The 14,883-nt window shown below is 31.8% G+C and overlaps 1 protein-coding gene and 1 long non-coding RNA gene across 10 annotated transcripts in view; one reads left to right on the forward strand and one right to left on the reverse strand.

Annotated features, from left to right (window-relative positions):
* The window catches only part of LOC140671410 (uncharacterized), a 296,391-nt gene extending 292,179 nt beyond the window's left edge, over positions 1-4,212 (forward strand). For both annotated transcript variants that reach the window (XM_072902679.1, XM_072902680.1), the window contains one exon: positions 2,555-4,212. In XM_072902679.1, the coding sequence (XP_072758780.1) occupies positions 2,555-2,727 (173 nt within the window). In that variant the 3' untranslated portion in view covers positions 2,728-4,212. The remainder of the gene's footprint in view (positions 1-2,554) is intronic.
* The window catches only part of LOC140671411 (uncharacterized), a 349,127-nt gene that overhangs the window by 239,056 nt on the left and 95,188 nt on the right, over positions 1-14,883 (reverse strand). The gene's annotated exons all lie outside the window — the stretch shown is intronic.

Raw genomic sequence — 14,883 nt, forward strand, 5'->3', positions numbered from 1 at the left:
CCGCTCCTCCGCTTTCGATCCTCGCGATAATAATACTCTTCATCTTGACCCGCTGTGACTTACGATCCGTACTTAGCTGACGACCATCGCTTCGGAAGAATTCGCCGACGGATGCAAATATATCGATCAAAGCGGCAGCGATTTTCCATTCCACGAGATCAGATCGAGAGAGACGACGACGTATCACGTCGTCGTCTTCGTCGCTCAACCCGGCCGATCATTATCCGGCGGCTTTAACCGACGCGGATTTAATAGGATCGCGAAACCGGCCACCTGAACGTAACGATTCGCCGGTGCCTTCGTCTCGACGAAGCGATTGAACTTGATGGCGATTACGTCATTGCCTCGCTGAACCGTTTCCACAATTCATCTGGAGCACATGGAAGCGGTTCCTTTACTTCTGCTTCGATTTTGATCCTTCTCGTGGAAAGATTCTATGGCGTGTATAATCGTATCATAGCATGAAGTGACGTACAACAATGTGATTGTGGGATCGAAATTATTTTAATGATAAACAAATTAATGAAATTATAATACACTGAGAGAAATTTATTTTCGATTCATATTATTATTGGATTTTGTTGAAATCAAAGTTGTTTAACACTTGTATTTTACTTTTGAGTATTCAAATATAAAAACTATTTTTCTATGTTATTGTATTTTATAAAGGATTATTGTATGTGTAATTATTCAAATAGTTTGTTGCATAAATAAATGCATAATCGTTAACAAACAAAATAAATGCCTAATTTATTTATAATAATTATAGTAATAAATATCCTAATGTTATCATTATCTAGGCATAAAAACATACAAAATATAGCAAGATATATATAAATATAACATGACATAAAAAAATATATGAAAACATAAAAAAATATATAATGATACATGGAGAAAATTGGAAGAATCCGTCCTTAAAAATATGCTCAGTGGTTTTGTTAGGACATCCTGCGTTTTACAATAAATGTTTCAAAAGAAATATATTTTTTATATAATTTATATTATACCATTTTTTTGCGTATGAAAAACACATTGGACACTTACGTGCTGCTTCGGCAGGAAATTGAAACGAAAATTAAACATTAAACTGAGAGTATTGCAAATGTCACAAATACTTTTTCACACCATGATCTTAGCTCTTCTAAGGCTCTATGATATTCTAGGACTCGATGATATTATACTTTTGATACGATTGATTTTTGCGCACGAGGAAGTCTTTATATTTAGAACTCTCATTTATGTTTATCTCATGAGCAACCTTGCTTTTTATTTTCTCTTTTTCCACCCCTTTCTACCTCTCTTTCTCGGGTGTTTTAGATCGACTTTGTCGAGCGATAAAGGCCTACGTTGATTCATGCTACGTCAATTAATGTACATTTAAGTAGAATATAATTGCTGACGAAGCAATACAAACAATTATACATATACAATAATATTATTGCATTATTCACGAATTGTCAAACTATGTATGCGTGCCTTATTTTATTATCACACTACACATACAAACACATTTCAAAATATATACCTAAACCTACATTGAATTGACGTAGTAAGAAATTTAGTTTTTGAAAAACTATCCAGATTTGTCATATATTACGTATTAAAACTAAATTAAATTCTCGATTTGCAAATATAACAAAAAACTTTAATTATTCATAAGTTATTATCTAAAAAATATATTAAATTGAAATTGCTAATATTAAGATTAGTTTAAATATATATTTAATAATGTGTATTTAATGAGCTTATTATGATTTGATGGATGAATGTATTTATGTCGATATACTAAACAAATCGTTTTGAATTACATTACTAAGTGATTGCTAAGTGAAATTTAATTACGCTTAGGGTATAAATTATTTTAGTCGAAGAGTCATCATATGACTCTTCGACTAATAAAATTGACATTGATTGCCTATTTTGTCTCTTTGTGGACAAATTCTATAAATTTTATATAAATGGTATACAAACAATTAAAACTGTACCTATATAAGCAACTAAAATTAAAAATGTTTGCGTTAAATAAAATTCTTAAAAAATAACTGATTTTTTTTTAAATTCTTGTTTAATATTGAGATTTTGTGATAAAGTTTATATAGAATTGTATATTTTTTCTATAAAATTATTAAAATATAATTATATATTTCGAATATTATAGTAATTGTCAAAGTTTTTTATATTAATTTAATTAAAATAATGTTCATATTCCTTTAATATTTTTGACATTTTTCTCTAACAATTTTTTTTCTTTATTAAATCTCAAATTAAATCCAGAAGGAATTTTTTAATTTTTGTACAGTTATTTAGATATGCACGATTTTTATATTAAAGTCTTTTAATAGTCATTTTAAAGTGAATTAAAATCAAAACAATAAGTACAAAATTTTAAACTGCTTTTAATACTTCAACTCTGCTTTTAATAATCTCTAAAACTACTACTTAATAATCCAAGCCCATTAAAAAAAAAAAAAAAAAAAACTAAAAATTTATAACATTAAACATATCCAATACATCCTTATCATCGACATATGCTTTCATTTATCTGTTACAGGCGAGAAGCCGTATCAGTGCACGTGGGAAGGTTGCACGTGGAAATTCGCACGATCGGACGAGCTGACGCGGCACTATCGCAAGCACACGGGCCAAAAGCCGTTCAAGTGCCATCTCTGTCAGCGATCGTTCTCGCGAAGCGACCATTTGTCGCTTCACATGAAGAGGCACTGATGAAAAGGGCCACAGAGTCGTGCGACGCGAGAGAAACGCACGCTGATCGACGAGAGAGGCGCAGGGTGAGAAACGATCCTCGGCAATAGGCCAGTGATCATCCCGAGTGATCCTGGACGCGAGCGAGAGACGGACGATGATATTTCTTACATTTGGGACCTGAAGAGCCGCGTCGCGAGCCGGCCCGTCCCCGAAATTCTCACGAAGACGGACCGGTCGATCGGGCGGGCAGCAACTAGGAAAAGAGAAAAATAGATTGACGAAGCAAACAAATCGTTCATTAGGTTTAGCGCTTAGTCGCGAACTAACAATAAGTAATCGCGATGCCGATCAACCTTCGATCGGCCGATTCTCTCGATGCTGTCTTTCGCGAATCTTTCGATGGATCTTTCCGGATTGATTGCAGCTATAATAATCGAATCGATGTCTGAATTACGAGCTTTGAACGCGAGAAGGTAATTGTCGGGCTTTGATAAAGGCGCGTCAATCTGGTTCATGATTTTGAGGAAGGGAAGATCCGCTTGCGAGATCGATTGAAATCGCGATCGAGGTCGTAGATTTGACAAGCACGACGAGACGTATTTGTCATTATATATATGTGTATCTGTTCTTTTCTGTGTTTCTAGCCAATTTTTATTTGTTCTATTTTTCAGTTTGTTATATATATATTGTTATGTTTACATATAACAAATATACATATATATTGTTATATATACATAAAACAATATATACACATACACATACAACACACACACACACATACACACACACACACACACACACACACACGTTTAAATAAGGCCAGCTCAACTAGTCTAGAGCACCATTTATCGTATACATTACGAAGAATAGAGCCAGTATATAAAAGTTAATTAATTAATTAAGGTAAGTAAATGGTTAGAATATAAATTAAAAGATATATCGAACTCCGGTGACGGAGCTTGGGACTTAGCATGCTCAGTTAAATAAACTACAATCGTGATCGTAGATATTACGTAAAAGCATTAATAGAGCAATTTTTCGATTATGCACAAAGAATTTCGCGTTTAGAGACGGACAATCATTAACGTTTCATTGTGTAGTAATGAAGTGAGATATAAAACGTCGGCATCCCAAAAAAGCCAGTATTATGAACGCGTAATAAGCAATATCATTAATAGCATTATATGTTATATATGATGCTTTTTAAAATCTCTTTTTAGTCGCAAAAACAGCTTTCTTCGATCGTAAATCGTTAAATAAAATTTTGATTCCGCGCAAGGTGCCAAAGTAGAAAAGGTGCAATCACGAAATATCGTTAATACTATACTTCGTGCTTTATGCAAATAAAAGCATAATCGAGTAAATTATTCTTTTCTAACGCACTTTGAGATTTTTGAGCCTGAGACGTAGATACGCGTTTTATACAAACGATGACAACAAGTATTATTCCGCATTTTACGTGATGGCATTCTGATGGAAAACTCAATAGCTCAATAAATGTCCGCAGAGCACCTATAAAAGGCAAATATATGCTCAAACGCTCTGTCGCAAGAACGATCCACTTTATCATGTATATTTATTATGATATCGTTCTTTGTGACTGTCTGATTACAAAATAACAATCACATCAGAATGTTTTTGACGCATCAAATTGGCGACTTCGGAATTGCTAATTTGAAAGTACATAATTTAGACTCATTATTTTAAGAAGATTATTTAAATTAACTGTTTTGATTAATGTTGATTAGTCGATAAAAATTTATTTATATGATAATTGAAAGTTTGATATATAAATCAATAAAAGAGAATATAAAATGTGACTAACGGAATTAGTTAATTAAAATTATCACACAATGCGAGAATATTGGTTCATTTTATATAATATAATGTACATATATGTATATATAAAGAAATGCGAGATATATTGCATATTCCTATAAATGAGGTATGCAATATTGAAAAAGAAAATAGAAAATTTATTATCTAATTATTAAACACCGAAGTCGTTGATTGATATGTTAAATAATCACGAAATTGTGAGGGACACAAAAATCTCAATGCGCTCGCTTGATGTATAATAATATATACATCGCGTGTACATAATTTCTAGAAACTTTGCGAAACTCGACCTGCAAGGTAGGTAGCAGGCATAGCATTAATCTGTTTCTTCAAACCGTGTTTTCACCGCTGCATAATGCAACTAAAGCTTGGACATCTGAAGCCAGTTAAAACGATGAAACGAGAGATGCCAGTATATGCTAGAGAGCCAGTTTATATCATTAAAAAGGAAGAAACTCCGCGTAAGATTAACGCGAGGGTCGATAAATTAACATTTGTTACGTGTTGTATTCTGATAGGAAATAGTGCCTTCTAATGTTAAGGAAGAGGACACTGCGTTAGGCCTTAAGTATACTGTTAGTGCCTTAAGTCACGCGAATTTTCGTGCTTGTATACCTTTCATAATCCGATCCTTCAAAAATCCTCGCCCAGAGAACAAATTCGGCGCGTCTTAGCTCCCTTGCAGAAGTTACAAATTGAACGTCACATGTCAGCTCGCACGAAACTTGTCAGTTAAACGTACGCAAAACTTCAAGTTACTAGAAAAATAATGAATCCAGAAAAATTAAAATGTCGGGCAATTAAGATCCGATAATCGTAATTATATAGAACTTTAAATGACATATGCATATATAACGCCGTGAAGTTTGGCCTACGTATTAACACATTCTTGTATTTTTTTGCAAAAAGTGTAGACCATTTTTTTCTTTTAATCTCATTTGTGCGGTTGATCCTGATGGTTCGATATAATAGAATATCTTGTTCCCTCTTTACCACACTTTACAGTTTATGATATAATTATTTGAATTTCAATTTATATTCTCATACATTTCTGTAATCTCATTATCTATTAAAATCTTGAGATTATTTATCATTTGACATATTCCTCAACATATCTCATAATCAATTATCGGTTCTATAAATCAATACAACAGATAAATAATAAAATAAAGATTTATATATTGCATAACTTATATATATATATATATATATATATATATATATATATATATATATATATAAGATGAATAATGAAGCAATTATATATATATATAAGATGAATATATATATATATATATATTAGATGAATAATGAAGCAATGAAGGCTGCAGTAGAATCTTTATGAGCAGAATTGATAGTACATTTTTACAATAAATTACTTTCATGCATCATATAAATGATGAAAATCTATGCATGATGTGACACTATCCTTCATCAGTTTTGTCCATGTACTTGCGCTGGAATATGTCGTCACATTTGTCTGTCACTTTTTATCTTTTATTTTAAATTATTGTCTGAATCATATTAACGAAATTCTAATCTGACCCGCTTTTGTAATATTCAGAAGTGTTAATTAAAAACACTGAGTATTTCAATTTAACCTATCAAGAACTTGCACAATTGAGGCTTCAATCTTCGTGATATCTTTTGTCAAGATTACCGCTCAACGTTAAAGTTGTCTAATTTGATTATCATTTTATGATCATATTATACGTGAACTTTCTATATTTATATGATATTTATATAAATACAAGACATATATTTGATTCCCTTCCTTATAATAAGCTAAATTTATTCCTATCTAGAATATATGTGCACAAGTCGAAAACATGCTAATAATGTTAACAAATTTGTGATAGTGATAAAATTATGATTTCATTGAGTCGTTTTTTTTTTTTTTTTTTTTTTTTTACTATTGAATATGTCTTTTCTCGACTTTTTATGATGATGTCTTTCAAGATTTGGAGTGCTTTCAATATAAATATAAATATTAAGAGCTATAGTTGTATGAAAATTACTTATTTTTGGCATTATAGATAAAGAATTTGTTTGATAAGTATATATATCGTTTCACATTATATTTGCTCTTTCTTTGGCGACCGGAAAATTGTTTTTATACCCGCATATGATACGTGACGTCGATCATCTTTGCTTATATAGGTTTTAAACGCGTAAAGTACACGGGAACAGTTAACTACTGTGTACGTTAATTGCCGTCCTTTTTACGGGAAAGTAAAACATTCCTGTCGCTATCGGATAAAGTTCATCACGCGGAAATTTTTAGTGCCGCATTATCGTTAGAGATTTCGATATCCCGGAAAGAAAAAGGAACCGATTACGCGAATTTACATTCCCCGAGCACACACGTTCCTATATCTAAGAGTACGTGGAGCTTCAAGAAAGTCCAATGCTTTACGCGTATTCGAAAAGTGTTTCCCTTCCCCTTTCTCTTTCTCTCTCTTTTTCTCTCTTTCTCTCTCTCTCTCTCTCTCTCTCTCTCTCTCTCTCTCTCTCTCTATATATATATATATATATATATATATATATATGTATGTATATTAGCGCTTATGTCTCATGTTAATGCATGACTATTCAATTTTTCCATAGAAGGTAAACCGTGAATGGATAAGAAAGTAGGTAAACGAGCTCCAACTGAACTTTCTTCAAAGGGCTTCGCCCAGGGAGATTAGCATTTCAAGTGCCTTAATGGATGTCAACTGACAGTCGACTAATCGAGATTATACAGTCGTAATCATCACAATCAAGTCGTCGATTTTCAAACGCGAATTAATTATTTACATATTTGGCATATCTTACTAGGGTCGATTAAAGATGAACGAAGTAGAAAATGTATATTTGCACGTATGACACATGTGGCGAATTTCTTCTCGATTACGATCTTATTAATAACTTTAGAAGAAAAACATTGGCACTTGCATTGACAATATCTCTCCACATGTGTCTGTAATTTTGAATGCTATCGAGTTCGACTATTTGATAAGTATCAACGAAATTTAATAAATACTATTTTAGATTTGTTCAAAAGAACTGATATGAAGGATTAAAAAATAAAATGATATTTCACATAATAATGTAGAAAATTACATATTACTTACACGAGATACCGCATACTCCATACATTCTTTTGGAAAGAATATAAGATATGAAATTTTATTTTTTGGTTGAAATGAAATATATATTGTATATATATATTTATATTTGATTAAAATTATGACTTTGTTGAATTCTAAATGCGCGATAAGAGTATATCAATTAAATTCAGTTTACAGTTAGTTATACCTTTTTAGTATGATTCTATCAAACTTGATGAATTGAACACGTGAAAAATCATTTTATTTTCTCGCAAATATATGTCATAATTATATTTTCTTTTTTCTCTCAAGATGCTCTATGCTTATGTTTTTATATATTGAATTTTACATGCGTACATACGCATATTAAAATGCAATATATGCGTCAAGTAGAATACAAGATGTTGGATGAATCGATACATAATTCAAAACTAAAGGAATTTCGTTTCTATTACATTAATCCCAGCATCTCTTGATTCACATCAATAATATTATAATTTTTCTCAATTAGCAAGCATATTTCGTTCCATGATATTTTTAATTAATAGTTTATCTCTGCCTATTTTCGAGCCTTTCTCCTAATAACTTTTTTTTCCCTCAAGATATTAAAATGCCGCAGTACATGTCTCGATGGGCGATCGAAAAAAATCTTTTTTATTTTTATATACCGAAAGTACTCTAAAAGCGAAATACGAGCATCATATAACAGTTTCTTTAAACGACAAATTACGCGAACATTGAGTCGTAATTTGTAGGTTCGAATATTCACATAAATTTAACGAACGGAACTACTAGATCTTAAGGTAATAAGTTAGAACAACAATAATTATTGTACATAGCATGTAAAGTTCGCCGTCTGATAATCGTCCACGATCGGCGGATTAGAATAGCATGATTCTATCCGATTAATGTAATCAATGGGGGCCAGTAATTCTCTCTCTCGGATCTCGCACGGATTTATATACTGCAGTGCGCGTAGCCTAGCCTGAATTACAGATTTTAGTACGGCTTTCGTGTTCTAGAATCAGTATGTCGATATATATATATATATATATATATATATATATTCTAATATACATATATATAATATTATATAATATTACATATATATTAGATATTAATATATATACATATATACATATATATTATTAATATATATATAATATATATATATATATATATATATATATATATTAAAATATTTCTTATGAATATCTGCCATAAAAGGTCGCCTTTTTGTTAATATGAACCATATCCAAATGACTTGATTTTATTTGAATATTATAATATTTGTTTTTGATAAATAAAATTAGAGTTAATGTTTTGCTATATTTTATTTTTTTCGTGATAAAAAATGCAAAATACTAAAATATTGAAAAAAGGGCGAAATAGCTGCGCGCCACTAACTATTACCTTTTAAGCATAATTATATATATTACGTAGAAATGTAGATCAATAATAATATATTATGAATCACTTGTATAAACCAAGACATTATGCTAACTTGGTATTTTTTATTGTATCACGCGGCGTTTAAAGGTGGTCTCTATCGTACCGCGCACACAGAAGAGAGTTTGTTAGAGTTAAATAAAAAGAAAAAAATATATATACATATAAATGAATATATATAGAGAGAGATAAATATGAATATATTGTAAATGTGGTTGTAATCATATTACTGTTATCGATATTTGATGTTCTTGAGTTGGATAATTTATTTATTGAAAGAAAAATGAGAGAAAAAAAAAGAATGTATAATTATTCGCGGAGAGATGAATAGTGAAATATATATATATATATTGCGCACGCGAAATTATATATATATATATATATTATATATTTATATATACGATATTATCGTAAATGCCGGTGAAGTTTTTTTACGAGAAAGTCCTAAAAGTATATATTCGGTCGAGTACGGCCATAAGCGCGTATATTGATTATAATAACTTGCGATTCCTACTGTGGAAGTGAATCTTATATATCGTAAGATCCCTGGTACAGTCTCTCTCTCGTGGCTGACACGTGATTTATTGAAATAAATATACGCCGTCGAGTTGCAGCGACGTGTGATGTACATACACATGGCATGCCATGATCGTTCTGTGTGTGGTACAGTCACGCACCTGTCTCGGTATCCACTATCGAAACGCGTTGTGGTTACATATTTTAGATAATACTTATCATTATCATTATTACGATTATTATTATAATTAATACTATTGCTATTATTATTGTATTTGGCAGGGTTACGACACATTAAAACTGAAAAAAACTGATATGAGACATGTCTATTTGCAATACATCTTCCTTCCTTCACAAAATCCAATTTATAAATATCTTTATAGATAATCAATAATCCCTCTAAAAATAAAAAATAATTTTTTAAAATAAATAAAATAGATAAAATTTTATTTTGTTTGATTACTTCAAAGTTGACTTTTTAAGCGCAGAAATTATTTCTCAAGATACGTCGCCAGAAGTCATAAACGCATCTAATCCTGTTGCATTTTTTGGAGTAAATAGATTTTAAACAAATATCGACAAACAAATTCATAAACGATCAAACGCATTGTAGATATTTTCTGACATGTTGGCGGCTACAATACGATCATTAGGCTATTTTCCCCAGAGAATGTAGCGTCCCAAGACGCAATATCTCTACAGTAACCGCGTATTTGTCCCGGATGGCAACGAGCCTTTCTGCACGCTGGCATTCTGCTAAGTTGTAGGTAGGTAGTTTCCGTACTAGGTAAGTACAAATCCTACCGTATATATGTGTATACGGTATATATGTACCACCGCGGGAGAATTTGTAGTCCGAACGGCGGCTATAACCGAGGCCATAACTTAAACGGAATATCGCTGTTGCTGATTCCGGTCTATGACAGAATCCTCTCAAGTCGAGAGGTGCAATCCTGGATATCACCCGTGACGACATGACGAGTCTCTCTCTCTTCTTCGGAAAAGATATGCGATTGGTTTACGTTTGTACATGTAGGCATGCCGATAAGATCTTCGATATTTGAAACTTCAGGTTTCACAAAGCCACAGACACAGGTAAAAGATTAGAACGATAATTTTTTCAGGGGATTTAAGTTTCCTCGATATATAATAAAAATTAAAAATAAATCAAAATTTAATTATGATTTTTTTACGTGATTCCCATAATTTTTCTCTTATCTTATAATGAATTAAATCAACCGTTCGTCATTTATAAAGCATATTTTATATCTTCTGTACGTTTAACGTTGTCGAAAAACAGAACGTATTAAGTCAATATTATTTAGATAGAAAGCTTCTATTTTATAGCAAAATATAATAGTCAATAATAAATATGATTATAGTGGATGCGATATATAAAAAACTAAATTCTTCGCACGGTGCACTTAATATACAAAATATGTAATTAAGGAGAAAATAGACTGTTTCAATAAAAGAAATGCTCAGTACATTTATATACGATGTTTTGTGACTTCCATTTGAAGCCAAACAGACGTACTACTCATGCCAAGTTCTCGGACAATGTTAACAAAAAAACATATACAACACAAGCACGCTTATGGTAGTGGCTGCAAGAAACTCGTATTCGTGATCATGCCATTCGTATCGTGTCCACATGTCTTCCGCGTCACTATGCGATTGATGATAGCCATTATTATTAGAAAATAGTGTAGTTGCTATAAAATAGACATTAAATACTTTACACGTGTAGAAACTTCACGTAGGTTACAATCCAATATCCGAAAGATACTTTAGTCTTAAATTACACAATTTAAACACATTTTTTTCATTTAAATATTGAATCTCATTAAGATACGCTGTTTTAAGTAAAAATAGTGATTACTGCTTTTTCCAACATTATTTTAATATTCTCCATCATTTTGGCAATTAAGTTTAAGATACATTCACGAGAATATTTTAATATAACTACTTTGCTCATTTTATGCAATTGTCAGTGTAGGTTCTATATCAGTATATATGTTGAATCGCGATAAATTTAAATGAGATACCAATACATATCTCGCATCAATCGCGTCGGTGTTAATGAGATATCTTCTAGATGGTAATTGTGGCGTGAATTTCTTGATGATTATAAATTGACACGTCGCGACGTATCGTCTCATGAGAACGTCAAGCAGAAGAAAATCGGCAAAATCATACGCGGTCTCGAGACTGGCATGGTTCTCGGCAAATAAGGACACACCGCGTAAAGCTGTGCGATTACGGTAAAATATATGTTTATAACTTTGTACACACACACACACACACACACACACACACACACACACACACATCTGCCTTGAGCGTAACGAATGACCAATGTTGTCCACATACGTTATTGATCGCGAGTAGTACTTTGCGCGGATATATATATTTGTCATCATTAGTGGGTGCAAGGTATACATATATTTGTATCCTCGGCATAATCCGAATCATATGAAGCCACTGCATTAAAGGTGTCAAGCCTACTTATCGTCTCTCAATATAACCCATCATGTCGTGCAAGATAAATTTTTGCTCGTCGTAGTGAACATGAGGTACAAACAGTACCATTCTAGTTAATTTCATCGACTATTAAATTTTTTACATCTGATAAGATACTTCTGCAAAAATAATTATAGATAAATAATATTAAATAATAAAGGATATATTAATAAAATTAAAAGAAAACAGTAATTTATTTCTTTAATATTTGATACGAATATAATTTTTTTAATATACATAAAATTGGTAATGTGTATTATTTAATTCTCAATTGCAAGAGTTGGATTTGAGTAAACTCGGTACAATAATAAAAAATTGATTTTTGTATGATAATTTGTAAAATAATTTTAGATGTATCTTTTAATTTGTTTATAATCTTCTAATCACAGTGAAAGTATATTACAAATTATAAAATATCGGTCAGATTTGAATGTAACATAGTAGCTGAGGATTAACATGAATACCTCGCGACCTTCGCGAGAAAAGAATAATGATTGCGATCGCACGGCGATGTGCGAACGGGAACGAGAGCGAACGTCTTTTTGCGAGCATCACGCGTTGCATTATAAATCATAGCTCGCGGGCGCGTTCGCGGCGTATCCGCGCAGATCGTGCGCATATAGAAAAGGGAATGGAATAGTGTGGTTACCGCATGGTAAAAGTGACGATATAATTTTAGCCGAGCATTAGAAAGTGAATTACGAAAACGCGTCCACAGTTTGTAAAAGGGTCCGGCGCTTATTACGTTTGGCGAGTTGAAGTTTACGCGTCTTGTAGCGCCTTAGATGTAAAAATTTGCGATTTTTACGGACGTTATCCGTCGAGGAAAATTTTGATTTCTACAAACATGATAATGTAATGAGGCACTAATTTAATTAATGCAAATTGATAATATTAAAATATCTTTCATTAAATTCTCTCGCATAATGGTAACTAGTTTGCACTAACAATAAGCGCTGCGAACAGCAATTAAGGCTATTATGCCAATTACAGTAATTACACAGACCTCGTATAATTTCTGGATTATTGGGGATTTTCTAAAGATCTTTAAAAATCTCAATTTCGATTTTCCAAATGTTTGCGTTATTTTTTATAAAATCACAGTATTCATCAATTTAAAGAATCATAAAAAGCAATTTGTTTTAAAAATGTCATTACTTATAGTCAATAATACTAGAATCGATAATTTATATTAATCGATTATAACTATATAATTACAGTTATATATATTTAATTTTGACTGAATAATTATTTATGAAGGCAGTGTCCTTTAATTCATTTATTCTTTTTGCTTTGTCTTTTAAATCATTTGGTTAAAAAATAACCTTTTATTAGCAATCTTGTCTTTCAGCATAACGTACTTTTTACATCTGTTATTATTCTGTCATCTAATTTTAAGTTGTCAGACATCAGATAGACAATGAATTTATTTATAGAAGGAAGACATGCGCATAATAATATTTGCGTGACGCAGCATTGCGGAAATTGTATGCTATTGCTATGGCAGCTGTCGTATCTCGCGATCTTTACGACACAATTCGATGCAGATTAACAATCTTAAAAATGATGCAAAGCGGAATTACAAACGCACGAATGAACACGTAATGAATTGCTGAACTACTTGATTAAATACAACAGCGATCCAACCGTAGATAACATATTAACTGTAAAGCCCTGCGTAAATTATTCATATGCATACTAATCACATGGTATTAGCACGATATAATTGTATATTCCTGGAGAGAAATGTGATATGCAACATGTAGATAAATTTGATCTCTAATAGTTTCGCACAAAACTAATAGAGATAGGTAATAACTTAACTTACTGCATTTAAATTGCTTTCTCCAATATTACGCGAGTATTTGATATCTCTATTCTAAATTGATTTTTAAATCTTGTTATTATTATTATGTGCTAATGTAACTATTTTGCATACTGGAGTCCATTAGAAATTTTGCAGCCTCGTTTACGAATGAAAAAAAAGGCATTTTTATAGACGTAATAATCGAAGAGCTAAGTAAATGAAACAAATGTAAGAGCGTCACATAATCTCAGATTTTCATTTCTTTTACTATAAGTTATCACTTTTATACATTCATCTCTTTAATAAACATAAATAACAAATCTATTAAAATTTATAATTTATTACGCGTGATCGTTTATAATACATCGGCGTTAATAGTTTCTATCTTGACATTCTGAAAGAACGTTATTGGAAAGAGTCATTCGATTTTAACATGTAATATTTCCACAGCGTCGTACGACGATACGATGACGGAAAATGTTGCTTCGACATTCCTTGTGACAAGCAAATAAGTAATTTATTGCGTACGGAGGTATACCTGTGCGTCGAGCACAAGTCGTATGTGGCTACCGACCGACCGACGACCTCTATCTACGGTCTCGAAACGGCTTTTCAGGTTTAGGAGCGAGCTCGTGTCACGTTTCCCACGGCAGCGCCAATTGCATGTATACGTACATGCAAGAAACTTTGCCGTAAAATGCGCCTTACGCGTTTCTACCGGCTCTAGGATGTGTATTCCCTGCGAAAGTTGATATTTTTATAATCGAGGATTATTATTGCTAGCAATATTAAGTTTGCATAACGTCCCGGCTCTCAACGGCTACCGTTCGCAATTACGGTCGATATATGTTTGATTGTATTTCCGTGTTCATCTGAAAGTCTGCGAAATATCGCACTGCTAATAATTTCATGTTTGAATGTATGTAAATTTATATGTAACAAGGTTAA

This window comes from Anoplolepis gracilipes, chromosome 11 (genome assembly GCF_047496725.1).
Source record: "Anoplolepis gracilipes chromosome 11, ASM4749672v1, whole genome shotgun sequence".
Taxonomy (NCBI): Eukaryota; Metazoa; Arthropoda; class Insecta; order Hymenoptera; family Formicidae; genus Anoplolepis; species Anoplolepis gracilipes.